This window comes from Gambusia affinis, linkage group LG03, assembly GCF_019740435.1.
Source record: "Gambusia affinis linkage group LG03, SWU_Gaff_1.0, whole genome shotgun sequence".
Classification (NCBI taxonomy): Eukaryota; Metazoa; Chordata; class Actinopteri; order Cyprinodontiformes; family Poeciliidae; genus Gambusia; species Gambusia affinis.
This window is the reverse complement of record NC_057870.1, coordinates 13,239,210-13,257,492: the sequence shown is the minus strand read 5'-3', so window position 1 is coordinate 13,257,492 and position 18,283 is coordinate 13,239,210. Positions and strand designations below refer to the sequence as shown.

At 38.5% G+C, this 18,283-nt stretch overlaps 2 protein-coding genes across 3 annotated transcripts; one reads left to right on the top strand and one right to left on the bottom strand.

Annotated features, from left to right (window-relative positions):
- Positions 1-52: 52 nt before the first annotated feature.
- Positions 53-5,676, bottom strand: ubl4a (ubiquitin like 4A). Its single transcript, XM_044111176.1, has 4 exons — positions 5,460-5,676; positions 1,972-2,077; positions 1,660-1,880; positions 53-703 (listed from the first exon to the last, which is right to left on the bottom strand). The coding sequence occupies exons 1-4, from the start codon at positions 5,505-5,507 to the stop codon at positions 596-598; spliced, it is 483 nt and encodes a 160-aa protein (XP_043967111.1). The 5' UTR covers positions 5,508-5,676; the 3' UTR covers positions 53-595.
- Positions 5,677-6,541: 865 nt separating this feature from the next.
- prkg1l (protein kinase cGMP-dependent 1, like) lies at positions 6,542-18,187 on the top strand. 2 transcript variants are annotated; one of them, XM_044111138.1, is made up of 20 exons: positions 6,542-6,698; positions 7,084-7,276; positions 7,404-7,527; positions 7,704-7,870; positions 8,769-8,882; positions 11,276-11,381; positions 11,582-11,645; positions 11,782-11,859; positions 12,023-12,117; positions 13,801-13,866; positions 14,012-14,089; positions 14,166-14,262; positions 14,380-14,519; positions 15,582-15,671; positions 15,913-16,054; positions 16,125-16,288; positions 17,314-17,436; positions 17,593-17,655; positions 17,756-17,822; positions 17,914-18,187. In XM_044111138.1, the coding sequence occupies exons 2-20, from the start codon at positions 7,087-7,089 to the stop codon at positions 17,995-17,997; spliced, it is 2,052 nt and encodes a 683-aa protein (XP_043967073.1). In that variant the 5' UTR covers positions 6,542-6,698; positions 7,084-7,086; the 3' UTR covers positions 17,998-18,187. The 2 variants fall into 2 exon arrangements, 1 of the variants encoding a protein (XP_043967073.1); XR_006370141.1 differs by lacking the exons at positions 17,756-17,822; positions 17,914-18,187 and having other exon boundaries at positions 16,125-16,284; positions 17,593-17,654.
- The last annotated feature ends 96 nt before the right edge of the window (positions 18,188-18,283 follow it).

Genomic DNA, 18,283 nt, shown 5'->3' with positions numbered 1-18,283 from the left:
AAGAGTCTTAAAACAACAATAATAAAAAATTAAACAAAGACCAGCCCATAAATTAAGGTGAAAGAGATTTTTTCAGTTTTAATGTTTGCAAACATATATATAAACAAATATATTTACAAATCATACAATGGTCAACAGCATATTATGGGATAAGACATGTTGCCCACAATTCTTGGAAAAAGATAAAAGTTATCACTCAAGACAATAATAAATACCCTCCAGTAGAAGTTAGTATGCCCTAGGAAATGTAGCAGCCAGAGATCATAATAACAGCATAAATTATTCCATTGTATTCGGATCTTGTGTGATCAGGCTGTGAGTCAATAACACTCAACAATGATGAAGGCCAGAGAAAAAAATGAGCCACATCTTCTCATCCATGTCCTTTTTATCTGGGCGGCTTAAAAAAAACAAAACAGAAAAAAAAGCCGAGATATTCAGTTGTCCATGTGATCATTCAGCTGGAGATCAGGCACAAGCCAGTATATCCGTGAAATTCAACTGATCCTTTCCTTTCTCCCTGTCTAAACACTGTATCTTCAAGCACTGAGAATAACTCAAAAGAAAAACATCAGAAGAATTAAGTTATGAATGGTTAGTCCATGTAAGAGGTGTCCATTCCCTCGCCTTCGGGGTGAAGAAGTCTCCCCGCCAGGCGCTCAATATCATCGAGGCTGAGCTGTCGAAGAGAACGTTCATAATCCTTAAGGGAACAGAAGAGGGACAAAAAAAGGCAACAGTGAGAAAGAGAAGACAACATGACAACATACAGTACCTGAAGATATTGGAAATGTCATTTGAAAAAAAAAAAAAAAAAACATCTTAGGAGGGAGCTGCAGATTAGAGTGATGGGATGGAGGCTTTCCAACCTAATGGGCTTGGAAATCATCACAAAAGAAAAGTGGTAAAAATTGAGTAGAGACATTTAAAATGATCAGCAACTTAAAGAATAGTCATTGATTAGTAAGAAGGGTCTAAATATTCAATTATTTAGTCAAAATGAATATTCAATTCACTTTATTAATTTATAAATAATTTTTTAAAAGGTTTTCTGGCACTTTATTCATTAGCAGCTGGACAGGAAGAAGGGCAGAGAGAGACGGGGAACCAGAGACTGTAGCCTATGCATATGGCTCTTCAAGATTTTATATTAAAATATATGACTTAGCATCGCTTTATTGTCATCCGCAAAACAGAAACACTTTCTTGGTTGAATAAAAATAATTTTAAACCTAAATCTAACCAGAGTGTGAATAATTCTGGGCCAGAATGTAGTTGATAAAAGTGTGGGGGAAAAAAAGATTTGGCAAATATTTTTAAAATGGAATATTACATTTTTTTTTTTTATGTTGATAAAAGTACATAATTTAAAATAAACATTTTCCTCATTTGGAACCCTTTCCAGTCTACACTGCATACTGCTGAAACAAGAAAGAAACACCAACTTTTAATGATCCTTTTTCTAGAAATATTAATCTTGCACTACCACGCAAGATGGAATCATAAGTTAAAAGTTTTGAAAAGCATTTATCTTCTTTATACTGCATTTGCATTCTGGAAGAATTCATGACCATGATCAATTAAAATTCTAGATTATTTTCTGGTACTTGCCGAGGAGCTGAAGGGGGCACAGGATTTTTACATGATTAATATTATTACCTTCATAAGCTGTTCATGAACTTTAGCTGCATCTGCTGGACTGAAGTGTCTGGCTAGTATAGTGGATACAATCTGCCACACTCCTCCCTGCGGGTTGCTGCTGCTGCTGCTGCTGCTGCCGCCTGCCATCCCCGGAGCTGCAGCTCTCTCCCCCACGGGACGGATAACGAGATTCAATTTGGCCTCAGGCCCAATGGAGTAATCGCTCAGTCTGTGCTCGTCTGAAAGAAATGTGACAATCCATTACCAAAACCTCAAACAAAAGGACGGCTGGATATATATCAGTTGTGAGATGCTTGTCGGTAAATCTACCTGCAAGCGCTTTCCCTTTGTAGAGTAACCGCTGCTGGTTTGCAGGGATGTTCAGTCGTTCAGACACAAGCTCCTTCACCGTGGACACTTTCTCGTCTTCGGTGACCTACAGCATCAACAGCGCAATGATTCAGTCGCAGCTTCGCACGATTCCCTTTCGGATCTATCTTATCTTATTTGACCGCCGTATTGCATTCGGTTACCCAGATACTGATCTCGTGGCAAACAATTGAGCGACAGCTAAATAGCTGAAATTTATCTGATTCACAAGTGAGTGAAAAACTGCTTGGGTAAGAATTCACAGGCATTTCATTTATCTGGACGTGCAGCATAATAACAGTATGATTACCATCTGATTAAAAGTTCAAATCTGATTAATTCCACACTTCTGTTTTGACAATGGTGAATTGCTATCATAAAATAAAGGATTACAATGTAATGTTTAATTTTTAATGTTAATTTCTGGAATCTTATTCAAATTAATTCTTACTACTGTATTTTTACCTCTCTGGGTCTTTTTTACGTCTTCAAATTAAATTCCATGGAGGAAAGACCGAGGCCTCCCATCCACCAAAACACCATGCGACTCCAGCTGCATCATTCCAAAACGTGCAGAACGAGCCGCACAGACGCACCAAACCTCCAAATGATGCGAGGCGTCAGAAACCGGCTTTTCCTACTTCCCATCTCACTCAGAAACGCATCACTGGGAAGTTATGATCTCGTCTGCAGGCAATTTTACAGTTGGGAGTCTTTTTCTGCGGTGTGTTCAAGAGCAATTTTGCAAATGTGAGGAGACGGGAATGCTTTTATTGCCACTGATTTTTAACACCAAGTTTTTTGTGGAGGAGCCACTACTTGGAGGCGAAGGCTGAAAGCATAGAAGACGACGGTGAGAAGGGGTGAAAGAAAACATCAAACAACTCAGCAGTGAGATAACTAAGAAATGCTACAAATTGAGAGGGTGTCAAATGCAGTATTTTACTGGATTTTGTCATGCAAACAATTTGGTTGTATGCAAATAAATAAGTCAGAATTTTTGGCTCTGATGTAGAAAATCTTGATATTTTTCCTTATAAAAGTGACATTTTGTAATAGATAAACAATAAGTTTCGGTCAGAACATCTTGCAGCTTATAGCCAAAAGTTTTGTGCAAACTGGACATCTAACAAAAACATTAATGGGAGTCATTAACTAGTATTAAACTTCTTTAACAAAATTCATATTTTGCCTTTTTTATGAGATCATAGATTAAACTAGGAACATGTAATTTCAGAAGTGTTGGTTTGTGAAAATGAAAGTGACAATTATCTGCTTTTGAGTGCTTGTGATTCTGACTTGTTATGTTAAAAAAATAAATCACTGGTATAATTATAAAATTACACAAAAATGTTCACAAGGTTGATTTACAGCCTTTGCACATTTTTCAGAAATAACTGCTGCTGTGAACACAAAGACAAATGTGACATCTGGAACCAATTCTGGCTGCAGTTACGTCAGCTTGGAGCAAACAATACGGCAAATAAATTCCTTCGTAAAAGACGGCATATGGCGACCTTCTGAAGTTAGTCATTAGAAAGCCTGATGAGCATACACTAGTCAGTTCTCAAATGTTTAATGAGAATCAGGAGATATTCTGCACCAAAGAGCTTCTGTTCCTCAAAAATCATCTTTGCTTGAGCTGCTCCACTCAGGTCATCTCACGTCAACACAGAGTCACGGTGTTGTTTGACAGATGACCTGCCAAATCTGATTTTCAAAAAGAAAAATAGAAAAATGTTTGCCAATTCTAACAATGATAATAGCTTTGAGTAAAGCAAAAAATATATATATATATATATAAAAATTAAGAAATTACAAAATTATTCCCAATTAAAGTCCATGTAAGTAACTTTTAGCAGATTTACTTCAACTAAAATAAAAGTTCAAAGTATCTCGCTTGATGCATTTAAAGACTGGAAATATAGTTGTTGTTTTTTTTATCTTAGTGAAATAATTCTCTGAACAGAGCAAGTAAAAAAAATTGGATGATTCTAACCACTGGTCTATTGATTTGTACATCTCTGCTCTTTTCACAATTAGTGCAGTTCAAAGTTCTTTTTTTGGGCACTTAAACTACCAACTAATTCCTGCTCTATTAAATGTAGTTGCACATTTGTGATGCTATCGAGACATTTATTCAAGGTAGAACAAAAACAAAACCACTGCATCCATATCATACGATTGGAAGATGCTAAAAATGTTATCAACTCTAATTTGTGCTCTAATGTCTTGATTGGTGATGATGCCATTTTGCTGTACTGCTAAAAACAAAGAGCTTTTCTTTCAGTGTTGCTGGTTGCAGTTTTGAAAATTCCTGGTGATAGTGTAAAAGAAATGTACAAATAATATTCTTTGATATCCATTTTAAATGTTCAACCTTCAGTCAGCCACATGGTTGGAACTTATTTCTAAAGTTTTTAGTCCAACAAAATTGTGTTTGATTTACCAGAAGATAAGTTATAATTTTTACATCACACACAGTTGATATTTTAAAGTGTCTATAGGCAAATAAGCAAAAGTTCAAATGAGTGGAAGCCTCATTAGCCTATGGAAAGTTTAAATTATATTCCAACATTGACATAATTTACAGTTCATTTTCAGGCTTTTTTCACTTTTGAGGAAGTACCTTGAGATTTGGACTGAACAAAGGGAGACTCATTCTTAATATTAAAATAACAGAACACTTCAAGATGGCTTTTTGAACTATAGTTGCCCACTCACATTTTTTAATTAGGCTGTTTTTAATGTTTCTTTCAAAGGTTTAATGTAAATTAAAGAACACCAACATTCCCCACAAGTTGTAACTGTTCTAATTACAACCAAAACAAATTATCTTGAGATATTAATTCTTCCTATCTGACTATTATTTTTTTGGTGACATACTCAAGACTTCTCCAAAACTCTTAGCCCTGGTGGTGCTGAAAACAACCGCAGTCTTTCGTTATTTAATCTATTTCTTCGTTGTGCATTAATTTCCAGCATTATCCGCCTAAAATATGAGGAAAAAGAGAACATCCATGTGTAATAATCATCATAATTAGCCTGTTTTAATCTAACTTTTTAAGATGCTGGTGTCCTTCTGTTAGGTGTTATTTATATTGTGGCAAGAAAACTAAACTATTTACAGATAGACTCAGAAACGGTCCTTTAATTTAAAAAAGTATTAAACAGTGCAGTGTATTCCTTTATCTCCTCTATTGGCCTGTAGAAAGGCTTTTAAAGTGTTACAACAAACTGCTAGCGGTTTAGCTGTCATGCTAACCATGAGGGACTTTTTATTTATCCACCAACAGAGTTTACCTGCACCAAGCAGTGCATTTTAGGTAAATTTCACTGAAAACGTATCAGTGGTTTACTTCAGTAGGATTAACATCAGCCTGTTAGTGAACCACCGCAGTTAGCTCACCTGGTTAGCCAATTGTGTGCATTAGCTGCGTGTAAGTTACCTGAACACTGCACTCCTTTCCTTGAAGCGGTTTCACGGTGAGGATCATTTTCTAACACCTCGAACAAATGCAACACACCAGAAATATATTGAAAGTTTAAATATTAAAACGTTCTTAGTAAGGTTTTTGATAGTTCGTAACAAAACCGCTGCTCCCTTTAACGGTGGCCCATCTTCTTCTCCAGCAACAGTAGCTCACGGCGGACACTAGCGCCACCTTCTGGTTAAACCTAGTCATTTTCTGAAAAGATATCACCAGACACGTATACTGCAGTTTTTCTCGGCCGCTTTGGTGCACTTCTCTGAGCAGAATTGAAATTATTAAAACTACTTGTTCATCTTCAAATCACTGTGTCACTTGTGCACTTAAAAAGCAGTGTCTCATTCCTTTGAGAAAGTTATTTTCTATCTATCTATCTATCTATCTATCTATCTATCTATCTATCTATCTATCTATCTATCTATCTATCTATCTATCTATCTATCTATCTATCTATCTATCTATCTATCTATCTATCTATCTATCTATCTATCTATCTATCTATCTATCTATCGATCTATCTATCTATCTATCTATCTATCTATCTATCTATCTATCTATCTATCTATCTATCTATCTATCTATCTATCTATCTATCTATCTATCTATCTATCTATCTATCTGCTTCAGGAGTTTCTCATGGAGTAAAATACCACAGTAGATTTTCTTCTAGAAGGGGCTTTATCAGGTGTGTGTAGGGTGCTATTTATCGAGAGCATTCTGTCAATCATGGCTTTCATGATTAGTTAAATTACTGAAAGTAACGGAATACACAATTTCACAGAAAAAGTAAAAGATCATATATCAAACCACCCTGATCAAACGCTCAGAACAAACACTGATTGAAGAAGTAAAAAGTCTTCTTCTTTTCTTTCTTCCAGTGAAATGATTAATGTTCTTCGCGCAGTTTGGCGGATCCTCCCATGGGCTCTTCAACCGCTCTCCAAGGACCCATTGACCCAGTTCGGATCCAGTCCATGCATTTGTCATTACCCCCTCCCTCTCCCGGACTGCGTGGGTCATGTGATTGGTTGGCTGCGCCGTCTGTGCAGCCGCGGCCAGCGGGAGAGGGGAGCGGAGCATCCTTCAGTTGGGCGCTTTCTTACGAAAGAGATGTGCACCTGTCGCACGGACTGCCCGCTGACAGACATGCACAGACCCGCAGGAGACAAGTGAGGCAATCACCCCTGCATCGACAGGGTAAGAGATCGGATTGTGTCTTTGGCCAGAAATCGTGTGTGTGCATTGAATTTACTGCATTTTGTTATGTTTGTACAAGTGTCTGTAGAGTCATTGCAATTTCATTTCTGGTTGTCTTCTATTTTCTTTGAGTAAAATACGAGGATAGAAAAACACAACAAAATCAATCAATCAATCAATCAATCAATCAATCAATCAATCTATCTATCTATCTATCTATCTATCTATCTATCTATCTATCTATCTATCTATCTATCTATCTATCTATCTATCTATCTATCTATCTATCTATCCATCCATCCATCCATCCATCCATCCATCCATCCATCCATCCATCCATCCATCCATCCATCCATCCATCCATCCATCTATCTAACATATGCAGGTGATGGGTACACTTCGCGACCTCCAGTTTGCACTTCAGCTCAAGATTGAGGAGCTTCGTCAGAGGGACACACTAATAGATGAGTTAGAGCTGGAGTTGGACACAAAGGACGAACTCATCCGTAGGCTGCAAGAAGAACTAGACCGCTACAGAACTGCCCTCTCACTCCCTGGACCCTCCGCAGTTGTTGCAGGTGTACATGATTTGATGCTTTTAATGTGTGATATCTTGGGAGGGGCAACAAGTGCCACAAGCTTTAACCTGACCTAGAATCCTGACATGTTGTGTGTGTGCGTGTGTGTTTTTTACTCCTACTGTAGCTTCTGCAGCTCAAATTGAGGACAACCGGAGTGCAAAAAGGCAGACAGTCATTTCAGAGCCCTTCAGTCCAGACCCTATGACAATCGCAGTGGTTTCGCACAGAAGCTGTGACAAAAGCCAGGAGTAAGAGCACGCGCTGTTCCCTCAGTTCACACCAGCTCTGAGTGAAAACTCGTGCTCTTGTTGACTCCTAATCAACAAGTATCTCTTAAAGACCTCGTGCAAGCTTTCACCAGACTGCATTCAAGGTGATAAATGACCAACAGTGTGACATATGCGTCATGTCTTTATATCCTCAGATCTCGAAGGCTGATCCAGGCGGCGCTTTTGAAAAATGACTTGTTGAAGAACCTTGATGAAGAAGAAATCAAGGCAGTCACTGCCTGCATGCACCGAGCAACCATCAATCAGGGCTGCTTTGTTTTCCAGGAGGGGACCTCCGGGGATCAGGCTTTTGTTTTAGAAGGTAAGTCATTTTCTTCTTAAGATCAACAACATTCATCTTACTTCAAGTTGTTTATCAGGACTTATCCTAGATTATAGGTGCTCCAGTGCAAATGTGATTACATTCTTTTCTTAAAATTTGCATTCTGTTGTGTTCTGGCTCAGGCTGATGTTTTTATTGGACAAGATTGAATGCCACTCTATCGCACAGTTATGGAAATGAAAGGGACCTATGCTGTTATTCTGGGTTGAAATGTAATGAGGGAGCAGAAAAATGGCTAATGGTTCCTTGAAAAGGTGAAACTGTCAGCTATTGGTGGGTGCCATCTCCCTGCCATTCTAGTCATTTACAACATGAGCTGCATCTACACTGCATCCTCAATTACACCACATTATTCAACATAAAAGTACACGGCAAGTATTTAAATGTCTGTACCTTCCATAACACTCATATCCCTTAAACTCCAGTAGCAATCTGTGAAAGTGGAGTGGTTCCAAAGTTCAGCTTCCAGCAGGACAACGGCATTAAACATACTCTCGGAGCTACAATGGGATTGTTTAGTTTAGATCAAAGTATGCTCATGTGTAGGAATGGCCTAGTCAAAGTCTAGACCCAAATTCAATTGAGAATTTGTAAAAATCATTCAAACTGATTTTTACATATGCTTAAGCTGTTTTACAAAGACTGTACTGCTCTGGTAGAGACATATCCAAAAATACTTGCTTCTGGCCATAATTGCAGCGAATATTAACTTTTAAGTTTTTTAATCGATAATTAATTTTGAAAACCACATATCTTTTCTCTTCTACTTCATTATCGCGCACTAGTTTATGTTGGTCAGTCATAGAAAACCTCAATACTAATATCTTTTGTGTTTTGGTATTTTTAAATGTTTTTAATTTGTTTACTTCCTTGGCAGAAGGAAGACTGGACGTGACAAAAGATGGACAGAAGGTGCTCACCTTTGAGCCGGAGGACATGTTTGGAGAGTTGGCGCTCCTCTACAACTCCACCCACACCTACTCCGTCTCAGGTAGGCGTTGTGTTGACGTCTTTTTACAACGAAATACAATTATCGCTCGAGGAATGTCACAGGGAGTACTGATGGGGGGCCCCTTTCTAATTCATTTTGACTTGGATGGATAATAAATAATTATTGTGAAGATCACAAGAATACAGAGCTCTGGTGCGGTGTGAGCCAGAGGACGTCTGTGGAATTTGAAATCAAAGACGCTTTTGAAATCATAGACAGCACTGCGTATTCACGTGTTTCTTTTTTTTTTTCTTTTTCAGAGATGTGGGGAATTTCAAACATGTAATGCTTTGCTGCATAAGCCGGCGGTCTTCTCTCCACAAGCATGCATTAGTCAGAACATTTACAAAATAAATGCGCTCTGAAAATATCCCACCTTTAAAAAAAATAGAAAAAAGGAATGGACAAATCCTTTTAACACAAACATTGCGCTTTCATTTCTTCCCCTCATCCAATCTCAGCCCTGTGGGAGAAAAACTTTCTCAGCTGTCACCACAGATATCTGGCCTGGATTCACAAATAAATAAATATTAGCTGTGGGTAAACAGGCTGTGGAAGCGGCTGGGATCAGTGTAAATGGAAGAAACATCACTTTATTTGCCATCGCTGAGCATCTAATTCTCTCTTTCATCTGCTTTCTTTATCTTGAGAGCAGCCAGCCATTCCAATTTACCGCTCTCAGCGATCTGTCTGCTCCCTGGTAACAATCCTCAACTCACGGTGACAGCCTGTCCTCCTTTGTTCCCTGCCCATTATTGTCATCCTTTCCCTTTGGATTCACTCAGGGCCCACCGTGCTCATCTCCTCCCTGACCTGAAAATAGTTTCGCTTTGTGTTTGACACTGCCAGTGAGGCTTTGGTGTGGTGACACAGGATATCTGTATGATCTGAGTCATACAGATATACAATGACGTACAATAGTATTAGAGCCCAGTAAACACTTTTTTTTTTTTGTATTTTGTTCCATTACAACCAGAAACTGTACCGTATTTTATTGGGATTTTCTGTAATAGATGCAAAACAGTGGAAAAACTTGTACATTGTACACCCTGCTCAGGTAGCTCATTATTATTACAGTATTAGAGGTGGGACTTGATTAAAATGTTTAATCGGATTAATTGAAGGGTCTGCATTTAATTGAACTTTAATCAAAAACTACACATTGAGAAAATAAGCATAACTTTTCATTCAAAAACTCTTAAGAGCTCAACTACAAATGTTTATTATTTTTAATCAGTTTTTAGGTTATTCAACTATCAGATCAGTGTAAAGTGAAATTATAACTTTTCTAGGAACCCATGATCATTCATGGATCTTTGAACAAATACTTCTTCAGAAATATGGACGCCTGTTCTTGCTGCAACATGTTGTGCATTGAGATGGTATTTTAGGCTGGGATAGATTTGATGACAGGCTCCTTTTAGCACAACTTGCACACAACAGTAGTTTTTTTCCAGTGTCCCATCATGTTGTTGTTTGAAGTAAGAATGAGGAGTGCGAGTTTTCCACCATACATGGTGCTCTACATGTAGATATCAACCTTTGATGTATTTTTTTCTCATTCTTGCCTTTTGCTGAATTTCAAGCATAAGAATGGAGAAGGTGGTTGCTTAAATGTGCCATGGGAAGAAGTTTTAAATTCATTTGACCGGAGGTGAATTGAAAACAGTTGATCTCTTTTCAGACTTTTACTGGTAAAAAAAAAAAAAAAAATTAAAATGTGAAATCCATGTGTCTTTTATCTTAAACTTTGCAATTCTGTGCTAATGTGTGTTTGTCTATCATACAAAATATAATTTGTAGCTGCATTACGACAAAATATGAAAACGCTAGAGGTTCAAATGTCTGCAAAGCTTTCTATGTGAGACAAGAGCATGAAGACGGCCCATATGACTTGAACGGAGTAGATTTGAAACAAAAAGCAGTAGCCAACAATGAGATGTCATGTGGTGATAAATTAGGAGCACACAGAGAATATTCTAGTGGGGAAATTAAGATATCAGGGCAGTACCATCTGATTAGATATTGGATGTAATTAGAGCGTCTCGAGGACATCTACTTCCGTTTGCAGGAAGCTTCCGTGAACCAATCAATAAGGGTCATTATTAATTTACACCACTTTCAAACTCTATTATAAAGAAAGGGGGTATTTATGGTGGAGGGAATTAGATTAGATTTATCTTCAGTGTCCTCTGTAAGAGGGAAAAGGGAGACATTTTTAATGCAGCCCTGACCTAAACTGTCTGAATGCACAGCTGAAGCTTTCCTCTTCAGCCACAACGGGCTGCAGGCAGTGTGAGTCTTTGCTATTGTCCATAGTGTTTATATCAGAGCGCCCGTGTCACTGACACAACCTTTATCATTTCCTCTTGCCTTTGTCTTTTGATCTGCAGCACAGACAGACAGCAAGCTGTGGGCTATCGACCGCAAGAGTTACCACTCTGTCCTCACACAGTGTGGCCTCAGCCGTCTTTCTCATTCAGTGGAGCTGCTGAGAAGGTGAACATCAGACCCCCGAAACTTTAAATATTGTCTTCTGCTTCCGTTTATTCTCACCGGATCTCTGTTGTTTTATATATATATATATATATATATATATATATATATATATATATATATATATATATATATATATATATATATATAAAAAAATTGTATTAAACAAAATGTTATTGTGTCTTTTTTGTGTCTGTGCGCAGCGTTCCTTTTCTTCAGTCGTTGCCAGACGATGTCATCAGTAAACTGTTTGATCAGGTGCAAGAGGTGCATATTGATTTATGTTTTTTTAACAGAATTCGGTAACATTTTCAGCTTCAATCTTCCTTTGTGTCACGTCTGTGGAAAAGTGAAGACATTCACAGTTCTTTTCTTGCTTTTTAAAAAATTCCTTCTGCTGTAGACAAATTACTCAGATGGCGACTACGTCTTTCGACAGGGAGCTGTCGGAGACACCTTTTACATCATTAGCAAAGGCCAGGTAAAGTTAAATGTTCTCTAACAGCAGCTCAGCTAGAAAGAGACTTTCAGTGAAATGGGCTTAGACTGAGTCCAAATGTCAGAGCAGCAATAGTAATTATTTTATGATAGGGAAAATAGACTGTGCCTCTTTTCTGCAGTGTTCATCACCATTTTTTCTTTAGGTGAGTGTGACAGAGAAGAAGCCAGGCCGTCAGGAGCAGATCGTTTTGGCCGAGCTCTCAGAGAGACAGTGGTTTGGAGAAAAAGCTCTTTGGGGGTAAGAAACAGAGTTAGTGAGCATCAAAGATATCGCTATATAGAGAGAATTAAATATGTATACACACATGTGCCACTTTGTTACTATGACACAACCTATTGACACAAATGGGACTAACATTTACTGAAGTTCAAACGGAGCAAAAAAGAGGGATTTAAGAAACTTTGTACGTCGCTGTTTGTGCCAGGCAGGCTAGTCTTAATGTTTCATCTCAAAAACACAAAATCTTATCTTTGTTGTTTTAAGTAAGAAATTCCTTAATATCAATGAAAAGATACTTGTTCAATTTTTCCTATAACAAGATATTTTTGCCATGTTCCATGTGAGATAATTTGCCAGTGGAACTAGGACTGTGTCATCAATATATTAAAGAATTATTCACTTAAAACAAGCTCCTATTTCTTGCTGAAAAGCTACTTGTAAGTTATATTTGTCTTACTTCTGTGTACTAAGATATTTAGAATAAAAACTAGACCAAAAGTACTTGATAGGATTACATTTTTTGCAGTGCAGAAACTGCTGAGGCTTTCTGGGACTGGGACTTTCATGCACAACCATCTCTCAGGTTTACAAATAGTGGTTAGAAAAATTTAAACTATTGTGCATATTTCTGTAATGTGGACAAAAAAAAAATGCCCTGCTGATGTTAGAGCTCAGAGGAGAATGGGCAGACTGGTTCAACAAAAGCTGGACAACAGGTTGACAAAATGTTGTCTGGTCTGTTTTGTCTCAGTCTCAGCAGCAACATTCAGATGGTTGCTACTGGTGGAAAATTGTGTAAATTGTCCACAAAGACTCAGATCTGGGCCATTCCAGAAACTTCATGTTTCCCTGTTTGATCCTTTGAAAAACACAGAGACAAACAACCATGCACTCACACCTAGGGAGAATTTAGAGAGTTCATTTTACCTGACAGTCATGTTTTGGACTGGGGAGGAAGCCAGAGTACCCAGAGAGAATCCACTCATGCACAGGGAGAACATGCAAACCAAACTCCTTGCAGAAAGACCCTGGGCTGGGAATCGAACCCAGGATCTTCTTGCTGCAAGGCAACAACTCTACCAACTGTGCCACTGTGCAGTCCTGGTCCCTAAATCGTTCCTGATTATTCTAACCAATTGTCTTTCATCTGTGGAACAGTCTGGATCTTTGAGGTTGTGGTAACACATCTGAATAATGTTTACTTATGTGTTTTTGTTAAAAAGCGAGGATCTTTGAATATTCAGTTGATCAGTACTATCTCCAGCAGATTTCCCATATTAGTGAATTTGCAGTTTTCTTCCTTGGTTCTTTACTGACTTTCTGAATGTTTCTGTTGATTAGAGTATTGGTCAATCCAGTGACTGTTGTCAAATTATTGCTTGGAAGACAAACGTCCTGCAGCTATCAGTCATAACCACTAATAGGAGAATAAAAGGCTCTGCCCTTGGCAAGTGAAAAGACATCCTCTAACCAACAATGCTTCTTGATTGTAGACTTTGTGTTTATATTTGAGTTTCTCTATAATCTTTGAGTCTGTGTAGAATATAAAGAATAAATTCTAATCTCTGCAACCAATTCTTTGTTTTAAAAATGACTGTGAAGCCTAAAAATGAATTACTTTCCTGCAGTTGATGAATGCATGTCTGATTCTCATTTATCAATTATATCCATATGGTTTTGTTTATTTCTCTCTGCTCTCAGAGAAATCATCCAGCCTGTAAATGTAATGGCTGTTGGAGAAGTGACATGCTTGGTAATAGACAGAAGGTAAGATGACAATCTGGGCAGACTAAATAACGCATTTTGAGAGCATCTGATTCAGTTTCTACGCTCTTATTTGTTGCATGTATACTGTGATTCTTTTTGTCCAGAAAAATTAGGAATTTTCTCTACTTGCTTGCTTGCGTTTCAGGACCTTTAGAGATGTTATCAAAGGTTCAGGATCTGACAGCCCTCCACAGCTGCAGCAGAGCAATGAATCAAAAGACGAGTGAGGAGCAAAGCAGAATAGTATCTTATTTTACATCCATAGAAAAACACAATTTCATCTGTATTTTCCTCCTCAGGCCAAAGGAGGATCCTGCCTCCCTGGCAGCTTCCACCTTAAGCGATTTCCAGATTATTCGTACCCTGGGACTCGGGGAGTTTAGTCACGTGGATTTGGTAAATGCTTGATCTCTCACTCACAATCGCACCGAACCCAGAGCTCCTGCCTCATTGAGATTCTTTCTTTCCACAAGGCTGTGTATTGATTTTTTCCCCCCGCCCCATCGCTTTCAGGTGCAACTAAAGAGCAACACCAGGTGTGTTTTTGCCATGAGGGTCCTCAAGAAGAAGCTGATTCTCAACAGCGGTCAGCGTGAGCACATTCTGAGAGAGCGCAGCATCCTGATGGAAGCCCGCTGTCCATTCATTGTCAGGTGTCACTCATTCAGCAACTCGTCTCAAAAGATTGCGAAAGTATTTACACCCTTTAAACGTTTTCACACTTTGTCATACCACAACCATAAACCTCAATCTGCACCTGTTGGGATTTTATTTTTGGGGGCGGGGGGAGAAAAGCACATAATTGTAGCAACATTTGAAGAAGTGGTTTTAAACCAATACTTTGAAGGCCTCAAATGTTTGTTAGAGAACAATATTACACAAAAGGCATCAGGAAAACCAAGGAACACCGCAGACAGGTGCACTGTTCTATCACCTGAATGTTAAAAGAGTATGGGACAACTGTATACCTACCAAGACATGACCACCCACCCAAACTGGATGGCTGTACAAGAAGAGAAGCAGCTATAAAGGCCTTGGTAATTCTGGAGAAGCCGATCAAAGCACAAATAGCTGATCAAAGCACTGTCTGTGCCTGTGCACTGACAGGAAAAAGTCAGAGTCAGATTAATGGAGATGATAATTTATTAGAATGAAACTCACAAATCAAGAGACAAGCGCAAGGAGAGCTTTTCTCCTTGTGTTTGTCCTACAAGCGCAAGGAGACAAACTTGTCTCCACAGGAACAATTTAGAAACAGGAATACAAGAGAGTTAGCAAGGATACACACAACAATGGAAAGATCTGATAAAGAGGTGATTCAACGGACTGACTCTTAAATGACAAGATGATTCAGCGACAAGATAACTATGAGATTAATCGAGAGAATGAAGAGTAGATGGGTGAGTAACAAACTAACAAGCTGAGGGAAAGTGACTAATTGACACAAAAGAACACAAAGGGAACTCAGGGGAAAACAAAAGGATCAAACTAAACCAAAAGCTAAAGTCTAACACTAAAATAATGCTTTAAGCCTATAAACAAAGTATAATTTCCCTTTAAGTTCATAGTTATGCATTACTTTTATTTGTCTACCAAATAAAACTCCTCTTAAATACATTAAATACAAGTCAACTAAAGTGGTTACAGTATGAAAAAGGGGAAAGCATTCATGTAGAACGGTGACTTTAACAATTTTCTTTCTATTTTGATTACAGACTGTACAAGACGTTCAGAGATGCTGACCATCTTTACAGTTTGACAGAAGCTTGCCTGGGTGGGAATTTGTCTCGCCTACTCAAAGAGAAGTGAGTGTGTGAAACTACAGCCAGCTGACAGCGAGGTCACGTTTTATCATGTGCACTGAAAATAATCAATACCGATCTCACTGTTTTCATTCAGACTTTATTACAATGAAACAAAAACCACTGATTGTTTTGGCTTTTGTCATGTCACCTTTTGTTGCTAGTTGTAATGTATACTGCTTCCGTCAATGACAGCTGCTTTTATTGATTTTCTCTGATTGATAAATTCTCCGTTATTTTTCAGGGGATTCATAGACGACGGCAGCACCAAGTTCTACACAGCTTGTGTCGTCAAGGCCTTGAGTTTTCTTCACTGTCGAGGAGTCGTGTATAGAGATGTCAAGCCTGAAAACGTTGTTCTGGATGAGCATGGTTATGGCAAACTGGTAACTACAAACTGATTCAAGCTCAAAGTTTAAATCGTGGTAATGCTGACCGTATGGATGTGTACCGTAGATTGGCTCCAGATGTCTGAAGAGGGTTGAGGTGGGTAAGAAGACGTGGACGTTCTGCGGCACGCTGGGCTACATGGCGCCTGAAATTATCCTGAGCAAAGGCCACAGTACATCCGCAGATCTTTGGTCTCTGGGTGTTTTTGTGTTTGAGCTTCTCAGCGGTAGGTAAGCTTTTAACGTTTGAGGAGCCATCATTTGTTAAAGTGTTGTTGGGGGTGATGTTAAAGTAAAAAGTAAGAGATTTGTCAAGAGATTTGAGATCTCTGGGGTTTTCACATTCAGACTACAACCACAAACTATGATGTGCTTTGTTGGGATTTATTGTGATACAAAGAGAAATCTGAAACGTTATGAATTTGTCATCAGCTCGTTTGCTCTAATTAGTGTAAATAAGCTCTGGGGGATTCGGAATTGGTAAATTAGTAAGGCGGAGTTCATTTTTAAGGTATATTAGAGAACATTAGTGAAGGAGAGGCATCGTGACGCTCTGTGAATATTTCAGACACATTTCTCTAAAGTTATGGAGACACTTAAAGTAGGAATGTGCTCTGAATCGTCATGCAGAGCTTTGAACATCTCATCAAGATGTTCATTAGTTATCCAAAAAAGAAAACTTATGGAACATGAGGAAGAGCATTCTTTAGTCACATGGGACCAAAGCTGAACTTGTAAAACACTATATAACTTATAGAAAGCAGTCAGAGCCACAATGGAGGTGTTTTGAAAAATATATGCGACTGTGTTAGAATAATCTAGATAGGCATGAAGGAAATCTGAAATCCCTGGATCTGATAATTGCACGTAGATGCTCTCCATCCAGTCTGACTAAGTTTGAGTTGTTTTGCCAAGAAGAAAAATTAGACAAATAAATTTTGCCATATTTGTCAAGCAGGATTTGATGTAAAAGCTGGTAGATGCCCCTTAAAGTTTTATTTTAAGCAAAATGTAGTTCTGCAAAGCTTTGACTAATGGTTTTTGAAATGTCAAAAAAACATTTATTGGTTTCTTTCCACCTTATAACTATTATAAGGTTCCACCTCTTTTTTTATCTGTCACAAAAAAATCATATAAAATTCGTTCAGGTTTATGGTTGTAACCATACATAATGTGGGAAATTCAAGGGGTGTGCATACTTTTTGTGAATCACTGTAGATCAAAGGTTCCCGACTGGATTGTGTTTCTCTGTCCAGGCTCCCGTTCGATGGCTCTGACCCGCTGAAGGTTCTCACCGCCACTGTTAATGGTATCGATCAGATCGAATTCCCAAAGTCATTCCGCAAAGACGCCTGTGATTTCATACAGAAGCTTTGCAGGTATTAATACTTTCTAATAAGACTAGAAAATCAAAAACCTGTATTTTGATGGATTTTAGTGTTTCTTCGTCTTTATCCTGCTTCCATCGCTTGAGGACATGAAGTGGGTGATTAATTCATAGCTTGTTTATTTTTGTTTTGCTTTTCATCACCCAGGGGCAACCCTTCAGAGAGGCTGGGCAGCCAGAGAAACGGGGCCAAGGCCATTCAGAAGCACAAGTGAGAGCATGGATTGACTTCATTAAATACAGATTCAGGGCTCTGCTTGGAAACTCGGTGTTGCAGGTGATGATAATGATGGTACTCTGTTTTTCTTCAGGTGGTTTGATGGATTCAACTGGGATGGACTCTGCAAAAGAAAATTAACCCCTCCACTTATTCCAAAAGTATGACATAATGAGTTTGACTCACTTAATTTTCTGTTTTGTCATAAATTTTTGGTTTGTTTGTTATTTACTCTGCTGTATTGCCTTGCAGGTCAACCTTCCTCTGCAAAGCGCTACTTGCGCACTTTACTCTGCAGAGGCAGCGGAGCTCTGTACGAACTGGGAGGATTTCTGATCACAGATTTCAGACCGAGACACTTTTCCTGAGGCAGTGCCTGCAAATGCTGCTTGAGACATTAACCACCCTCCTCCACCCGAAAGCTTAGACTGTTTCAGACGCAGAAAACCTTTATAGATTTACACGCAGAAGAATTCAGTGATTTTTTTGTTGTTGCTGCAGTCCAAAGAAAACCAATAAAAAAAACATGTTGTACAATTATTTCTCTCCCTCTTCAGTGTCCATTCTTGCAGTGAGACTTGTGGGGCGGTGTCTTCCTAAAAAGTAGAAGTGGACCCAAATG

Bases quoted from the DNA above. Each gene is read 5' to 3' on its own strand.
- ubl4a (XM_044111176.1), bottom strand. From the start codon at position 5,507: ATGATCCTCACCGTGAAACCGCTTCAAGGAAAGGAGTGCAGTGTTCAG. The intron at 1,881-1,971 runs GTAGATTTACCG...CATTTCTTTCAG, and splicing joins CAAAGGGAAAGCGCTTGCAG to ACGAGCACAGACTGAGCGAT. The intron at 704-1,659 runs GTAATAATATTA...TGTTCCCTTAAG, and splicing joins TTCATGAACAGCTTATGAAG to GATTATGAACGTTCTCTTCG.
- prkg1l (XM_044111138.1), top strand. From the start codon at position 7,087: ATGGGTACACTTCGCGACCTCCAGTTTGCACTTCAGCTCAAGATTGAG. The intron at 7,277-7,403 runs GTGTACATGATT...CTCCTACTGTAG, and splicing joins ACCCTCCGCAGTTGTTGCAG to CTTCTGCAGCTCAAATTGAG. The intron at 11,860-12,022 runs GTAAAGTTAAAT...TTTTTTCTTTAG, and splicing joins ACATCATTAGCAAAGGCCAG to GTGAGTGTGACAGAGAAGAA.